The sequence below is a fragment of the Branchiostoma lanceolatum genome, chromosome 14 (assembly GCF_035083965.1).
Source record: "Branchiostoma lanceolatum isolate klBraLanc5 chromosome 14, klBraLanc5.hap2, whole genome shotgun sequence".
NCBI lineage: Eukaryota > Metazoa > Chordata > Leptocardii > Amphioxiformes > Branchiostomatidae > Branchiostoma > Branchiostoma lanceolatum.
In genome coordinates this window covers 12,554,435-12,568,240 of record NC_089735.1, presented here as the reverse complement: position 1 = coordinate 12,568,240, position 13,806 = coordinate 12,554,435, and the positions used below count along the sequence as shown (strand labels likewise).

The window sequence follows — 13,806 nt, the reverse complement described above, 5'->3', positions numbered from 1 at the left end:
ACAAGAAACATAAGAAAAGCGATTTTTGGTAGTTTACAAACAGTGCAGTACAACACGTACCAACGTCCCCTAACCAATACAGATTTGGTGCCAAAATGTTACTTCATTAGAGAGTCAGAAAGCTAACAGAATCATGTTGTAGGTGTTGATCTTCTGCGCTGCATTCCCTAGGGCATATTTCTACTGCAAGCAGTGTCATGGGGACATCAAGCATCCAGACAAAATCAAGAAGTGCAAGTGTATGCAAGGTGACAGCATAGCATGGCTTCTACTCTACTACTCTCTCCAGAAAGGCCATTAACTATGGGGCTGGATCGGTTCTCAAAAGTGGGGAATTCAACCCCAAAAAAATTAATATTAACTTTCCCACCTTCTGTCAGGATATGCAACCTAAACTTGTGCTTTGGATAAAACACTGAAAAATTTTTGATGATTCAAATATTTCTAATCCAAAAATATATGTACAATTATCAAAGAAAAGCCTGATAAGTTAAATACTTTTGGCAAACATGATATCTTAACAATACGGTTTATTTCTGAGAATGAACTGAGAATAATTCTTCAACGAAACCTGTTTTTGAGAACCGATTTGACCTTCTGGCCAAATGTTTTACACTGACAATAATGCACGTGCACATTACCATCTTTGCACGCAGGGCTTATTTCTTCTGCAAGGCATGCCACAATGATGTAAAGCAGCCCATGAAAATCAAGAAATGCAAGTGCCGGGCAGGTATGCATGTCTGTGCATGGAGACATAAGGGCATATACTTCACTGCTTACCTACTCTCTGTTCTTCAACATTTGACCATGCAGGAAGTATTGTACCAGCAAATTCCTTATTGAATGTCCACTCTGTATATTATCTGCACCCCATTGTTCAACTGTATGTTTATGGCATAGTTATTTCACCCTCCTAAAAGCAGGACCCCTATCGCTCGATTCGTTGGCTCGCTCGCGTAGCAGCCCTGATCTTTAGCCCCGGTAGACACGGTTCTGGCGACATTACTGACAGTTGCTCATGAATAATTGATAAGCTATCCTTATTTGGCACAGTTTGGCAGTTACTTTAGGTTCAGAACAAATTAACCGCCAAATTGTGCCAAATAAGGATAGCTTATTAATTATCCATGAGCAACTGTCAGTAAAGTCGCCAGAACCGTGTCTACCGGGGCTAAAGAGCAGGGCCCCTACGTGAGCGAGCCAACGAATTGAGCGATAGGGGTCCTGCTTTTAGGTGAGTTATCTATGATAATATCACAGTGACTGTGTTTCCAGTTCAATCATTTCTATCACTGTAATCTATGAACTTTTGATTCCCTGTCTTTATGTCATTTCCATAACTCCTGTCTTCACGTCATTTCCACCTCCCATCTTTTCTTGCGTTAAGAGCACTTCCAAGTCCTAGAACCCCATTAGACTGTACCAATTAAATTGTGCTGTAACATGTGCAGTGATAAATCAAATGTAGATATAAACTGTTCTCATTTGGTCTGTGCTCTTGTGTGCGTGACATCTTGTCCCATGTGAATAGAATACCACGATCTACCATATCTAACTTAACAGCCATTTCAGTTCAATTAAGCTCTTATCATCAATTTTCTACCCCTTGAAATTCGGTCTGTGCTCTTCTCTCTGTGTCTGTCATAATGTCCTGTCCCATGTGAGTAGGCGAGTGAACACCATCAAACATACATAACCATATCTTCCACAGACATTTTTAGTTGAATTATTGCTGTTGATCAATTTTCTATCCCTTGAAACCTTCCTCCTTTTGCATCTGTCATTCTCATCATAAAACTCTATCCCTTGCGGTACTCTAGACGCTGTGGGAGGTATGGTACTGTGTGAAGAGTTATTGGTGTTCAAAGGCATTGTGTGTCGGAAAGTGTCGTTTTTTTGCGGTGGTTGGCTCGTGCGTTTCTCCCTGTGTGGTGGCTCAGTTTGATTGATGCTTCAACTGACAAACAGGTGACCAGGAACTGTCTCCGATTGGTTGATATATTTTGAAAAGGGAAAAGACAGAATGTGACATCCGAATGTTTGCCCCTTCTATGTTGTTCCAGCATTGGAAGCACAGGCCAACAACAAAGTCAATGTAGCAGCCTTAGGTATTCCACCTCTTTATCCTTCCATGTTACGGTGGTGCTGGGAAATTTTTAACATCTTTTCACCCAACTGTTCACTCTTGGAAAGTTGTTTTAGCTCACGGCTACATCTAACCTGATTTAAGAAAGAGATTAAAAGCACTGTGTCATGTTCAAAGTTCAATGGATGAAACTACATTGTATGTGCAATATAATGATTCTACTCCAATTTCAATTATTTTTGATGAAGAAATGGATTAATAGGTAATAGAAACATATCTTTTTGTATGACATTTGATGCTGCATTTATCAAACTGCACAAGCTTCCTGTAGGTCTACAGATGTTTAGAAATGTCCCTTTTTTGTTGTAGAAATTCCCCTTTTTTGTTGTTGTTGATTAATGGAATTCATTTTTTATGGGAGAATGCAGGCACTTTATGAAACTTCTAAATCTAAATAAAATGGTTTCCTAAGTCTTATTTGACAATTAGGCTGATTAGATGCACCTAATACTAACACTAGTTTCAAGATTTCCATGATCACATTTCAGTAATTGTTGTGGAAACATATTTCAGTGATGTTTGTCTGTTAATTTTCAACTTTCTCATCACAAAAGGAAATTTCAAGCAAAAGGGTTGGTAGGATTGTTTACTCTCAAATCTTAGATAACACCACCACTAATATCTAGGTTCTAGAACCAAATCTAGAATATAGGTAGACCATAGCTAGATGTGAAAATCTACTACTACTACTACTACAGTAACTACAAAAATCAGCACAAAAATTGCACATACAATATCAACAACACTTTCTTGGTAGTCACAATTCTAGGGAATCTGGTTATGGACTGTTATATTTGTTTTTAAAAATCAACCTTGTTTTTTGGTTCACATAACTCAACTGCACCAATTTCTTCAGAAAATCACAACATTTCTAGTTTTCAAACTCGTAGCAGTTTGTACATAAATTTTTCACTGTTGTCAACAGCACCCAGAAGGTAACTCTGCATGACCTCACATCTCGAAGCTCCTCTCCCCTGCCAACTTTTTACTATTTCACTATGGCCTCACTTTTAGCCCTGTCTCCACTTCTAGTCCTTAGGCCACACCAATTCAATTTTTTGGTTAACAGATTTTTATTTTCCAAAAAAAAAATTAAAGAAAAAATTCATAATTTTTTTTCTCTACAATTTTTGTTTTTTTTTGAAAATGAAAATCCATTAACCAAAAAATTAAATGGGTGTGGCCTTAGCTGTCAATTGAATTTGTGTCTGCAGACAGGAATATTAACAAACTAGTTTGGTTTTTAACAGAAGGACCCACTCAAGTTGTGGCGCCCACCAAGAAAAAGCGGAATGGCAATTCCAATGAGTTAGACTCTCCGAAGCGGAATATTCGTAACTTCCACGGCATGACATCCAGGTAAGTGCTTAAGTTGTTGGAGTAATGATGGGTCCCCAGAAAGTGCAAAATGGAACGAAATGGAATGAACTAAAACAACATATGTTGAAATGAAATACCAGTAGATAGCGAAATATAAGGAACGTTGTAACATTCACAGTAGACCGGAACAGGAAGCATTTTAAATACAGAAGTGACTGGTAAATAAGTAATATAACATGTTTAATCTTTTTAACCTATTTGATAATATTAAATACAACGTTTTTGCCACGTTTGTGTGGCTAGATTCTTCCCTGAAAATGGGGGCGTAAATCTACTGGTATTTCATAATGTTACATATGTTGTTTAAGTCCATTCCATTTCGTCCATTTTGTTCCATTTCGCACTTTCTGGGGACCGGTAATGATCCCACTTCACAATTACCTGATCTTTGCACTGTGATTAATGTCTGGGTGGGTATAGAGTTCAGAAAAAGGCTGTGTGCATGCAAGTGTGAGGTATATTTCTTTGCTTACCCAAGCTTCATCATATGGCTAGCATGATCTAAAGACTCTGAATCTGATTCATGACTGAAAAGGAGATTTGAAATACATGTATTTTATGTCTTAGGCTGACCACTTGAACACTATACAATGTAACATACATGTAATGGTCCTTGGTAAAATATCAATTAAGGCATGTATTTTGTGGAAATATCCTAGTAAATATCCTACTACATCTTGCAACAATAAAATTATGTTCATGTCAATGTTTTTGCTGAACCAAGTTTGGTTAACCAAGAACAGTCACATAGGATTAGAACATGGCTTGATCGTGGATAACAAAGTTTTTGTACACTTCTAAAGCCAGCGTCACAATTCATGCAAGCTTTGGCCAACTTTGTAGATCGCCCAAAGCTCACCAAATTTCAAAATCGCCCGAGTGTCCAATGAAAATTTCCAATAAAAATCTCGGGCGACGTCTGTAGAACACTAAAAACTAAAAATCCCCCATGAGGTGGTACCATCTCTTGGACATGGACGAGGTCAGAATCGACAAATCTGGTAAAAGGCCAATATTTGGATCAACTTTGATTTCTGAATATCGCCCGAAGCCCGCGTAATCAACAGGACGTGGCCATACTTCGGCCGAAAATGCACATTTGAAGCTCACCAACACGTCGTCCGAGCTGAATTTCTTATCTGTGACGGGGTTAAAGAGTTTCCCGTAAATACCTAGCTGATGTTTCGGTGACTGTCTGTCACCTTCCTCATGGCAATACTGACTGCTTCTACAGTACTTCGCACTGCAGCTAGGGGGCACTGCTGCAGTGTGAAGAATGCAGTCCCAAACATGACTGTGTATCAAAAGTGGTGTACAAAGAAATTTGTTTTCCAGTGTTTTACAAACCTACGAAACTTGTTCGCTTGATTGTGCTCAATGGCGTTATATAGTCCATACATGTAATTAGTTGCTATTGTTAGATTTCTACTAACGTTATGTGCTTTGGGGTTGCAGTGCTTGGGGTGGTGTCTGTTTTGTTTCCGTTTTCTGCCCACTTTGAGTTAGCTTTCTGTTGTGTTATATGACTGCTATGTTTGTCTGATTTTTGTACTTTAATTTGCTGTCCTGTTGCCACACACATTCACTTTGGATAAACTGTTCCTTCAATTCTTCAAGTGATAGTAAGTATTCCAAAAGCTTGCTGGTCAAGTTTGGTGAAAATGTACATTAGATATGTCAAAACACATTCTTTTAGCCTATTGCAGTTTTGAGCCTATTACAGTGTAGTTCCATTGCTGAAGACATGTACAAAGTTCACAATCTGAGTAAAAATTATGTGATACATTCATGTATATTGGAGGTTCAAAGAAAAGACATACAGAAATACCAGGCATAATACCCAGTATTCTGACTCCTTTTGAAAATCTTACCATTTTCAATCATCAAGCCCTTTTGCCATCGCCTGTTTTAAAAAAGATTGATGTTACCCTCTAAAACAATCTTACAAAAACAATCGCAGAAAAATGTGTGTACTCAACTTCTCTTCTCTTGCTCAGTATCTAAAAGTTCTACCTTGTTTTTCTGCCTTGTTTTATTTGGTTTGTTTTCTTTTTTTGTTTCCTTATTTCTTTCCTCAGAGGGAAGAAGGGGCGAGACTTTCCGATGTCCTTACAAATTTCCCCAAGCAGACTCCCTGACAGTAGTCTTCCACCCGTCAATAGCCCCAGCTTGCCAAACAATGACGAGGCACGAGACTTGGACTGCGATACCAAGAAGTACGACTCCACAGGGATGTTCCACTGGTGTCCCTCCCGCGATCTGGAGAAAGCCATACTGGTGGGAGGGAGTGGTTCTATGTGTGGAAAGTGATGTGAAGTCTGTGTATGTGTGTGTGTGTGTGTATGTCTGTGTGTGTGTGTGTGTGTGTGTGTGTGTGTGTGTGTGTGTGTGTGCATGTGTGTGTGTGTGTGAGCGTATGTGCATGTGTGTGTGTGTGTGTGTGTGTGTGTGTGTGAGTGTGAGCGTATGTGTCATGATAAATAAATAATAATCTTTTTATAACATCAACATGTTCAGCACCAGGGACAGTGAATATGAACTAACTGTGTGTTACTTACATCAGAATGAATGTGTTAGATAATAAACTGTTTGATTTATCCCACCTGATGTTTTGTTTCTGTTTTGTGATATCTACAGACAGGTTAGTCCTTCTCTGAAACATTCCTTTACCGTATGGCCCTCAAACGAAGACTACACCTCACACTAACACAGGTAAAGGATAACCTTTCAGAACTCATACATAGCCTGTTGCATTAACAACCTTCCTATTGTTAACAAGAACAAAATCTTAAAACTAACTGAACATGTCTACGTTTGAGGGCCATAACCGAGGACTTCCCAAAGATCAATCTTGAGGAGTGTGTCCTGATGGCTGTCCGTCATTATGAAACTTCGTTATGTCATCCAGAGCCGTAATGAGGCAGCCATGAGTGTGCTGAGTGGCCACGTGGTCGTGTGCATATTCAGCACGGCAGACTCCCCTCTGATTGGCCTGCGTAACCTGGTCATGCCGCTGCGCGCAAGCAACTTCTCATACCACGAGCTGAAGACGATCGTACTACTGGGCGACCTGGACTACATCAAGAGGGAGTGGGATATGCTGTGCAATTTCCCTAAAGTTGCTGTGTTGCCAGTAAGTCTGTTCATCCAATTCAGTCCCTTGCATCCTGTGTATACATATAGAATACAACACCGGGCCGTAGGCCGGAGGGCGATCTGACCCGCGGGAGGGCTGGGAACGAGGGTGATGTGGAATACAACGTGTTGTATTTTATTTATGTCATACCTTGGTCATAACCACCCGAGAAAACACGCATTTCAATGTGGAATGCGCCAGAAGTTGAGGAAGTTTTGCGTCCTCGAACAAGAAACTGTAACAACATTGATTCTAACCTCCGAATCTGGTATTCGAATTTCTGACAGCGGCACAACCGGCGCGATCGAAATGCATTCGCCTATTCCATGGAAGCCTGTGTGATAACACTCCCGAACCCTATGTGATACGGATAATTGTCACACGGTCCGGAACACCCGTAACAGGCCCAGGTATGACATAAATGTATGTATCACATGAACCTGGGATCTTCCTTTTGTACTAATGGTACTTGGTCACTGAAAATATCTGTTTTTTACAGTAATATCTAAATGTTATGATCGGGTGTTATTATCTGTTGTAATTGCAAAACAATCTTTTATGTAAGAAACAAAATGGGCAAAACATTTGGTGGTTAGGAGCTATATTGTGGCTACATCTGCCTGTTTTTATATGACGTTGTGATTTATGTACACTGTCCAGTTGTTAAAGTTTGTGTTCTAGGATCACCAATGTGTTGGGCAGACCTGCGAGCAGTGAACGTGAACTTGATCAGGAGCTATATTGTGGTATCTGCCTGTTTCTATAATTATGTAATTTACGTGTGGATTTGTGAAAGTTTGTGTTGTCGCCCCCCTCCCCCAGGGATCACCAATGTGTCGGGCAGACCTGCGAGCGGTGAACGTGAACTTGTGCGACATGTGTGTGATCCTGTCCCCCAACAACCAAAGCCAGGAGCAGGACCCCTGTCTGCAGGACAAGGAGGCCATCCTCTGCTCCCTCAACATCAAGTCCATGCAGTTTGACGACAGTATCGGCCTCTTACAGGCCAATTCGCAAGGTGGGCATTCTTGGATCTTGCCAGGCACGCCTATTGGGGGAGGCACGGGTAGAGCTGGTGAGTGGATGCTGCTTTTCAGCGTTTCCGTGTACCACGTCTGTCCCGCGTCCATCCCTGTTGTCCGTGTCGTCTGGTCCGTGTCATATCATCCACTCATCGTGGTATGGGATAGTAGTCTGTCGTCGTTGGTGTCGCCGTTGTTGTTGTTGTTGTTGTGAAGAGGTGTTTACAATCTTTTTAGCCTCGTGGCAACTTGTTATCATATTGGATTGATCATTGATTTCAGTTTGCATGATTTAAAAAGATTGCAATCATATTATTGCCATCCTGACATCCAGAAACTTATTCTTCCTACTCCTCAAATATCTCAGTGTACTACGTATACCTTTCAGATTCATATATGGTGCCATACAGTATACGTATAGACTTCTAAAATTATATCAGATTGGTAGGATTAAAGTATGAGTCGCCCTGTTACCAAGAACAAAACTGAGCCAAACTACTGTGTAAAATAAGGAGCAAGCTAAGAGATGTAGAAGTTTTCCGAATTCCATAAATGTGTAGTTTGGTGTTACAGTAGTAGTTACATGTAGGTGGTCATCATGTCCATGTTTCAGTGTTCAGTGCAGTCTGTCCGCTTAAACTCTAACACTCTGTGTGTGGTGTAATTCTATGTGATTTTTTCCCACAGGGACCACAGGTAACATCTAGATCTTACTCTTCTTTCATCTGTCAAGTCCTTCATTCCATTTCACATTCTAGCTTGCAATAAGGAGCCAAGACTTCTTTTGCCTAACTTGTGCATAATCACCCCGACCAATCGAATCACGTGAATCGCATTGAAACTCAGATTCGTATCAACCATTACCCAACAAATCGTTTTCTAACTTGCGTTAACGACTACATCTGACCAAACAAACTCGCCAGTGAGATGGTGGAAGGTGTCAGCTTCCAGAAGACGTTTTCAGATTGACAATTTTGGCACTTTGGAAGTAATTGAATCCGCCCGCGATTTAACGTTTAGAGAAAAGTAGTAGAAACTAGAAGTTAAATCGCGGGCGGATTCAATCACTTCCAAAGTGCCAAAATTGTCAATCTGAAAACGTCTTCTGGAAGCTGACACCTTCCACCATCTCACTGGCGAGTTTGTTTGGTCAGATGTAGTCGTTAACGCAAGTTAGAAAACGATTTGTTGGGTAATGGTTGATACGAATCTGAGTTTCAATGCGATTCACGTGATTCGATTGGTCGGGGTGATAATGGGGGCACTCTGAAAGCCTCCATTTCTATGTTTTATTTTGTGGTATTTAGACATTCTAAAGCCAATTTTCTTGCGACCAATATGACATATCATGCCTCCGTTCTTTTCCGTCTCTCTATGTTTTCTTCATCACACACTCAAGTACTGTATTGAGATTCGTTCATGGAAAAAGCATTGACCACAAAACTACAACTAATTGAATATCTATATTGTCAGTCTTAATGACTGAAAGCATATTAACCCCACTGCTAGGTGTATTTAGGTTCTTTAACCTAAGTGCTGTTATCAATCATGTTTTTTTAATTGAATCATGCTGTCCATTGGTCCTCTGCTTCCGCACACCCTCCATATCACTGGTATGTACCATTTCACCCTCACCTAAATACATGTAAGAGTTAACAACAGTTAACAACAAAAATTTTCATACCCCTCGTAAATCTGGCGTTTTTCTGGGCACTTTTCTCAATGATTAAACGCAGTACTGTAGACTTTTGACCTTTTTTTTTATCTAGCTGTCAGGTGTAAATTAAGAACATAATTTTGATCTCATTTGCATAACGCTGACTGAGAACTTAAACAAGAAAGATTCATGTATTCAATACTTCTGGATTGCCATCTTTTGTTAAAGAAGTACCCATGAAATGTTACAAATACTGTACCAGTTTAATTATATTTATCAATGTTACTAACTTGAGCCAATAAGTTTAAAGAAGAACAAAACAAATTTTCAGATAACAAAATAAAATCAGTGAAGAGTTATGATGGGTATGAATAATTTTATTGTTAACTGTATTTCACTGACACACTTGACATTGAAGCTCTTTTTAAGCAAAGGTACAAGGTATCCATTGAAGTGTAATGTTATTATAGCTTAAAAAGTTTAATGTTGTTAATTGTCTTCTATTTGGTAACAGGATTATCTTTTTCAAGACAAGTGACACAATTCAGTCTGTCAAACTGCAAAGTTGTTTAATTGTATCACAAGTGATTCATAATCCTTAGTGTGTCTGATTACGATGGTTCCTGTTCTTGTAGGTTTCCTTCCACCAGGGTTCAACAATGCGTTCTCCCCAGCCTCCAGCCCAGACAACAACGTCTCCAGGAGAGGTTCTACCATGGGCAGCAATGTGCCCATGATTACTGAGCTGGGTAGGTGTCGCAACATTTCAGGACCTGGACAGTCCAACCCAGGGCTGTTTCCAGGACCTGTCCTTCCTAATCTCCAAGCAGATCTACACGGGGCGCGAAAATCGTATATGCTAGCCAGAGAAGCTCCAATCAGCCAGATAAGCTCCAGCCAGCCCCGTAGGGGCTTCTCCGGCTAGCATTTACGATTTTGGCGTCCCGTGTAGATCTGCTTGGAGATTACGTCCTTCCGTCCCTGGATGGGAATTTGCTTGTTGGGACGGAAAAAAATTCAACCCCTTCCGTCCCCCAAATATCCATTTCATGAGATAAAACTGATGAAAATTTATTTTTTTTAAGCTAAAAATGACAAATTCAACAATGAAAAAATTTGAAAAATTGGCTCCCAAACAATGAGTGGGACAGAAAAAAATTTAAAGCTGGAGACATCCCTGGTTCAACCCCTGGCGAATCAGGACAATTTGGCCCACAATAACTTTGGCTATGAGTATGGTTAAGTTTAAGGGGAAGATTAGGGTTAGGGTTGAGTTAGCGTTAGGGTTAGGGTTAGTCCTGGACCTGCTGCCGAATTCGTAAGCGTAGCGTTCGTAGTCCAGTGGTTAGCGATCTTGCCTCTGAAACTAGAAGCCCCGGGTTCCCGGCTGTGTTGCTCACCTGACATGCACGCTACCGTTAATGATCGCAGTCCTTAGGACGGGACGTTGTGCTGTGGTCCACTGTTCATTGTGCTTGTTGAAAAGAGCTAGGGGAATTTCCCTGGTACAATGAACCTGTAAATACTGTACATAACGTCTGTTTTCCTGTCACGACCAGTGGAAGATTAGCTCATCTGTTCATTGAGTTCATTTGAACTAAACTGGTTCGAGGTCACTTTCCTTCTGTAAAATGCAAAGAAAAATTTATCCAACCCAACATGTTTAGACATTAGTTTCAGTCCAGTACAGTGTGGGACAATAGCAGGTACTACTTGTGAAATGTTCTTCTTTAAATCCGACCAATGGAAGAAGGAGATGATGATACAATGAAGTCTTCTTTGATCAAAAACTAAAGGTGTCTGGTTAGCAATTATGAAATTATACATTCCACAGTGATATTATAAAGAGACATCTATACAGTAACACAGTATAATAACAGATCTGTGCCAGAATATAGACTGAGCACATCAATCGAGGAAAAAAGGCATTATGTGTTATTTAGTATAGATCTACCTCGTCCCAGGTATGCTTGACTGGACTGGATGGTACTAATAAAATTTTGTTGCAGCATGACCTTAATTAACCTTGAGTACTTTCCTGTGATGGTAGTTGCACAGTTAGGATGAAATATGCTAATGGTCGACAGTTTAGAAGGACCTAATCATTACTTACTGCTGATTTAGATTTAGGCAAATTGCTATATGGAGAATCGACATGCATTTTGTTCACTGGTATTTCAACCTGAGTTAAGTACTGTTCAATTCCATGGCTGCAGAGCTTACACAGTATATGATAAAGGAAACTAAAAGTTAGGGTTGGAAAGGAAAGGAAAGGGATCTCGAACCAGTTTAGCTCAAATGAAGTCAATGAACAGATGAGCTAATCTTCCACTGGTCGTGACAGAGAAGACAGACGCTATGTACAGTATTTACAGGTTCATTGTACCGGGGAAGTTCCCCTAGCTCTTTTCGATAAGCACAATGAACAGTGGACCACGGCTTAACGTCCCATCCTAAGGACTGCGAGCCTTTCCGGTAGCGTGCATGTCGGGGGAGCGACACAGCCGGGATCGAACCCGGGGCTATCCTACATGTACATGGAAATCCTACAATAAGTATACTATGCATTGACAAGCATTTTCGTAGTTTTGCTCTTGAGGTCAGCTTGATATGATACTAATTAATCATTTACTGAGCTTGGATAGCTTTTTACCAATCTATTTCCTTGAGTCTCAGACATTTTAAGGTGAAAATACAGCAAGCCGACATCATGAAAGCAGAGGACAGGGAAAACTTGAATATGACTTTATTCCCTCCTTAAAACTGTGCACTTCATTATTTTTTTTTCAGTTAAGAGTATTCTTTTTAAAAATCTAAGAACCAACCAATCAAATTTGTGGTACCTCAGCTGTTTTACCATCAGGCATCTAACTCAATGATGTCACATCCTGTTGCAGTGAATGATGGGAATGTGCAGTTCTTAGATCAGGATGATGATGACGATCCCGACACCGAACTCTACCTCACTCAACCGTTCGCCTGCGGGACCGCCTTCACCATTAGTGTCCTGGATTCACTCATGAGTGCGGTAAGTTCCAGAGTTTCTCCAATACAGTCAAACCTGCCTAGGCGCCACCTCTTCAACGTGACCACCTGGCCATGGCAACCGTTTTTTCTCGGTCCCGAAAATTTTCCCCATAGGCACAAGCATTAAGCTGCCTGCCCAAGGCGACCACCTGTCCAACGCGATCGTCACGAATTGGGACCGCACAGAGCCCAATCCCTGCCCATGACGACCGTTTTCTAGCGTGTTAATTGACATCGCATTTTGCTGTCAGTGACGGAAATGTTTTTAAGACCTTGACGGACAGATGGATGGAAAATGATGTGATTTTAGACAGCTTAACCACCAGTTGTCTAAAATCACATCATTTTCCATCCATCTAAGGGGACCACCTGCTCAACACAACCACTTTTCCTCAGTCCCCCGGGTGGTCGCCTTGGGCAGGTTTGACTGTTTATCTTCATCTTTATTGACACAACCAGTGCAGAGAGTTGTCAGTGGTTCTTCCTGGTGCGATTGGATAAGAGCAATCAGTCCAGCGTCATACAGCTTGAACTTCACTTGAGGGCCTGCATGGGGGGTCCCAACAATGCTTAATGTTAAATTCAGTAGGACAACCTACGCATTACACTGAATTTAAGAAGTCAGAATGCTAATTGTGGCCATCTCCCTACGAATTACATGTTCCGATAGAAAACTAACTTAAAGGTTTTTCTGTACAAATTACGGCAAAATCGAAATAGCTTGCCAACACCTTTCGGAAAATCGGTGTGCAGGCTCCATTTGATAACTGTACAAAACTGGTGTGCTATTATGCCTTGACGTGGTGTAATCCTGATGGTTGCAAAAACTGTGGCGTCGTGTGGCGTAATGGATAGAACATTCGACTGCCAAACAAGACATGTCTGAACATGCGCCCCGACGTTGTGCTCTTGGGAAAGGCACTTAACACAACTTTCCTCACTTCACTCAGGTGTAAATGAGTACCTAGCTCATACAGGGTTAGGGACGTACCTCGGATAGGACGTTGAATGGAGTTCCCGTGTTTGGGGAGAGCCACACATCTCACACCTAAAAGAACCCACCACACCTTTCGAAAAAGAGTAGGGGCATGCCCCGGTGTGCGATGGTCCAAAAACCTACAGTCGGCCTCACAAGGGTTCACCCTTAGTAATAGCCTCCGGCTAGTTTGGCAACCCTGGCATTTACATTCCGAACCAATAAATGAATGAATAAACAAAAACTGTCTTTTGTTCCGCAGACATACTTCAATGATAACGCCCTGACGCTGATCCGAACACTGATCACCGGCGGGGCGACCCACGAACTGGAACAGATCCTTGCGGAGGGGTCGGGTATGCGCGGCGGGTACAGCACACCGGAGACCCTCCGCAACAGGGACAGGTGTAAAGTAGCACAGATCCCCATGATGGACGGACCCTTCCAGGCATTCGGGGT

General features: G+C 41.2%; 1 protein-coding gene across 24 annotated transcripts in view; it reads left to right on the top strand.

Moving 5' to 3' along the window:
- The window catches only part of LOC136449129 (calcium-activated potassium channel subunit alpha-1-like), a 108,463-nt gene that overhangs the window by 89,552 nt on the left and 5,105 nt on the right, over window positions 1–13,806 (top strand). For 11 of the 24 annotated variants that reach the window (XM_066448964.1, XM_066448973.1, XM_066448962.1 and 8 more), the window contains 10 exons: window positions 172–248; window positions 2,067–2,111; window positions 2,704–2,721; window positions 3,400–3,508; window positions 5,608–5,806; window positions 6,438–6,662; window positions 7,488–7,740; window positions 9,980–10,093; window positions 12,242–12,372; window positions 13,610–13,804. In XM_066448964.1, the coding sequence (XP_066305061.1) occupies window positions 172–248; window positions 2,067–2,111; window positions 2,704–2,721; window positions 3,400–3,508; window positions 5,608–5,806; window positions 6,438–6,662; window positions 7,488–7,740; window positions 9,980–10,093; window positions 12,242–12,372; window positions 13,610–13,804 (1,366 nt within the window). Of the gene's footprint in view, window positions 1–171; window positions 249–656; window positions 734–2,066; window positions 2,112–2,703; window positions 2,722–3,399; window positions 3,509–5,607; window positions 5,807–6,437; window positions 6,663–7,487; window positions 7,741–9,979; window positions 10,094–12,241; window positions 12,373–13,609; window positions 13,805–13,806 lie in introns of all 24 variants that reach the window. The other 13 variants (XM_066448974.1, XM_066448975.1, XM_066448982.1 and 10 more) reach the window with 10 other exon arrangements.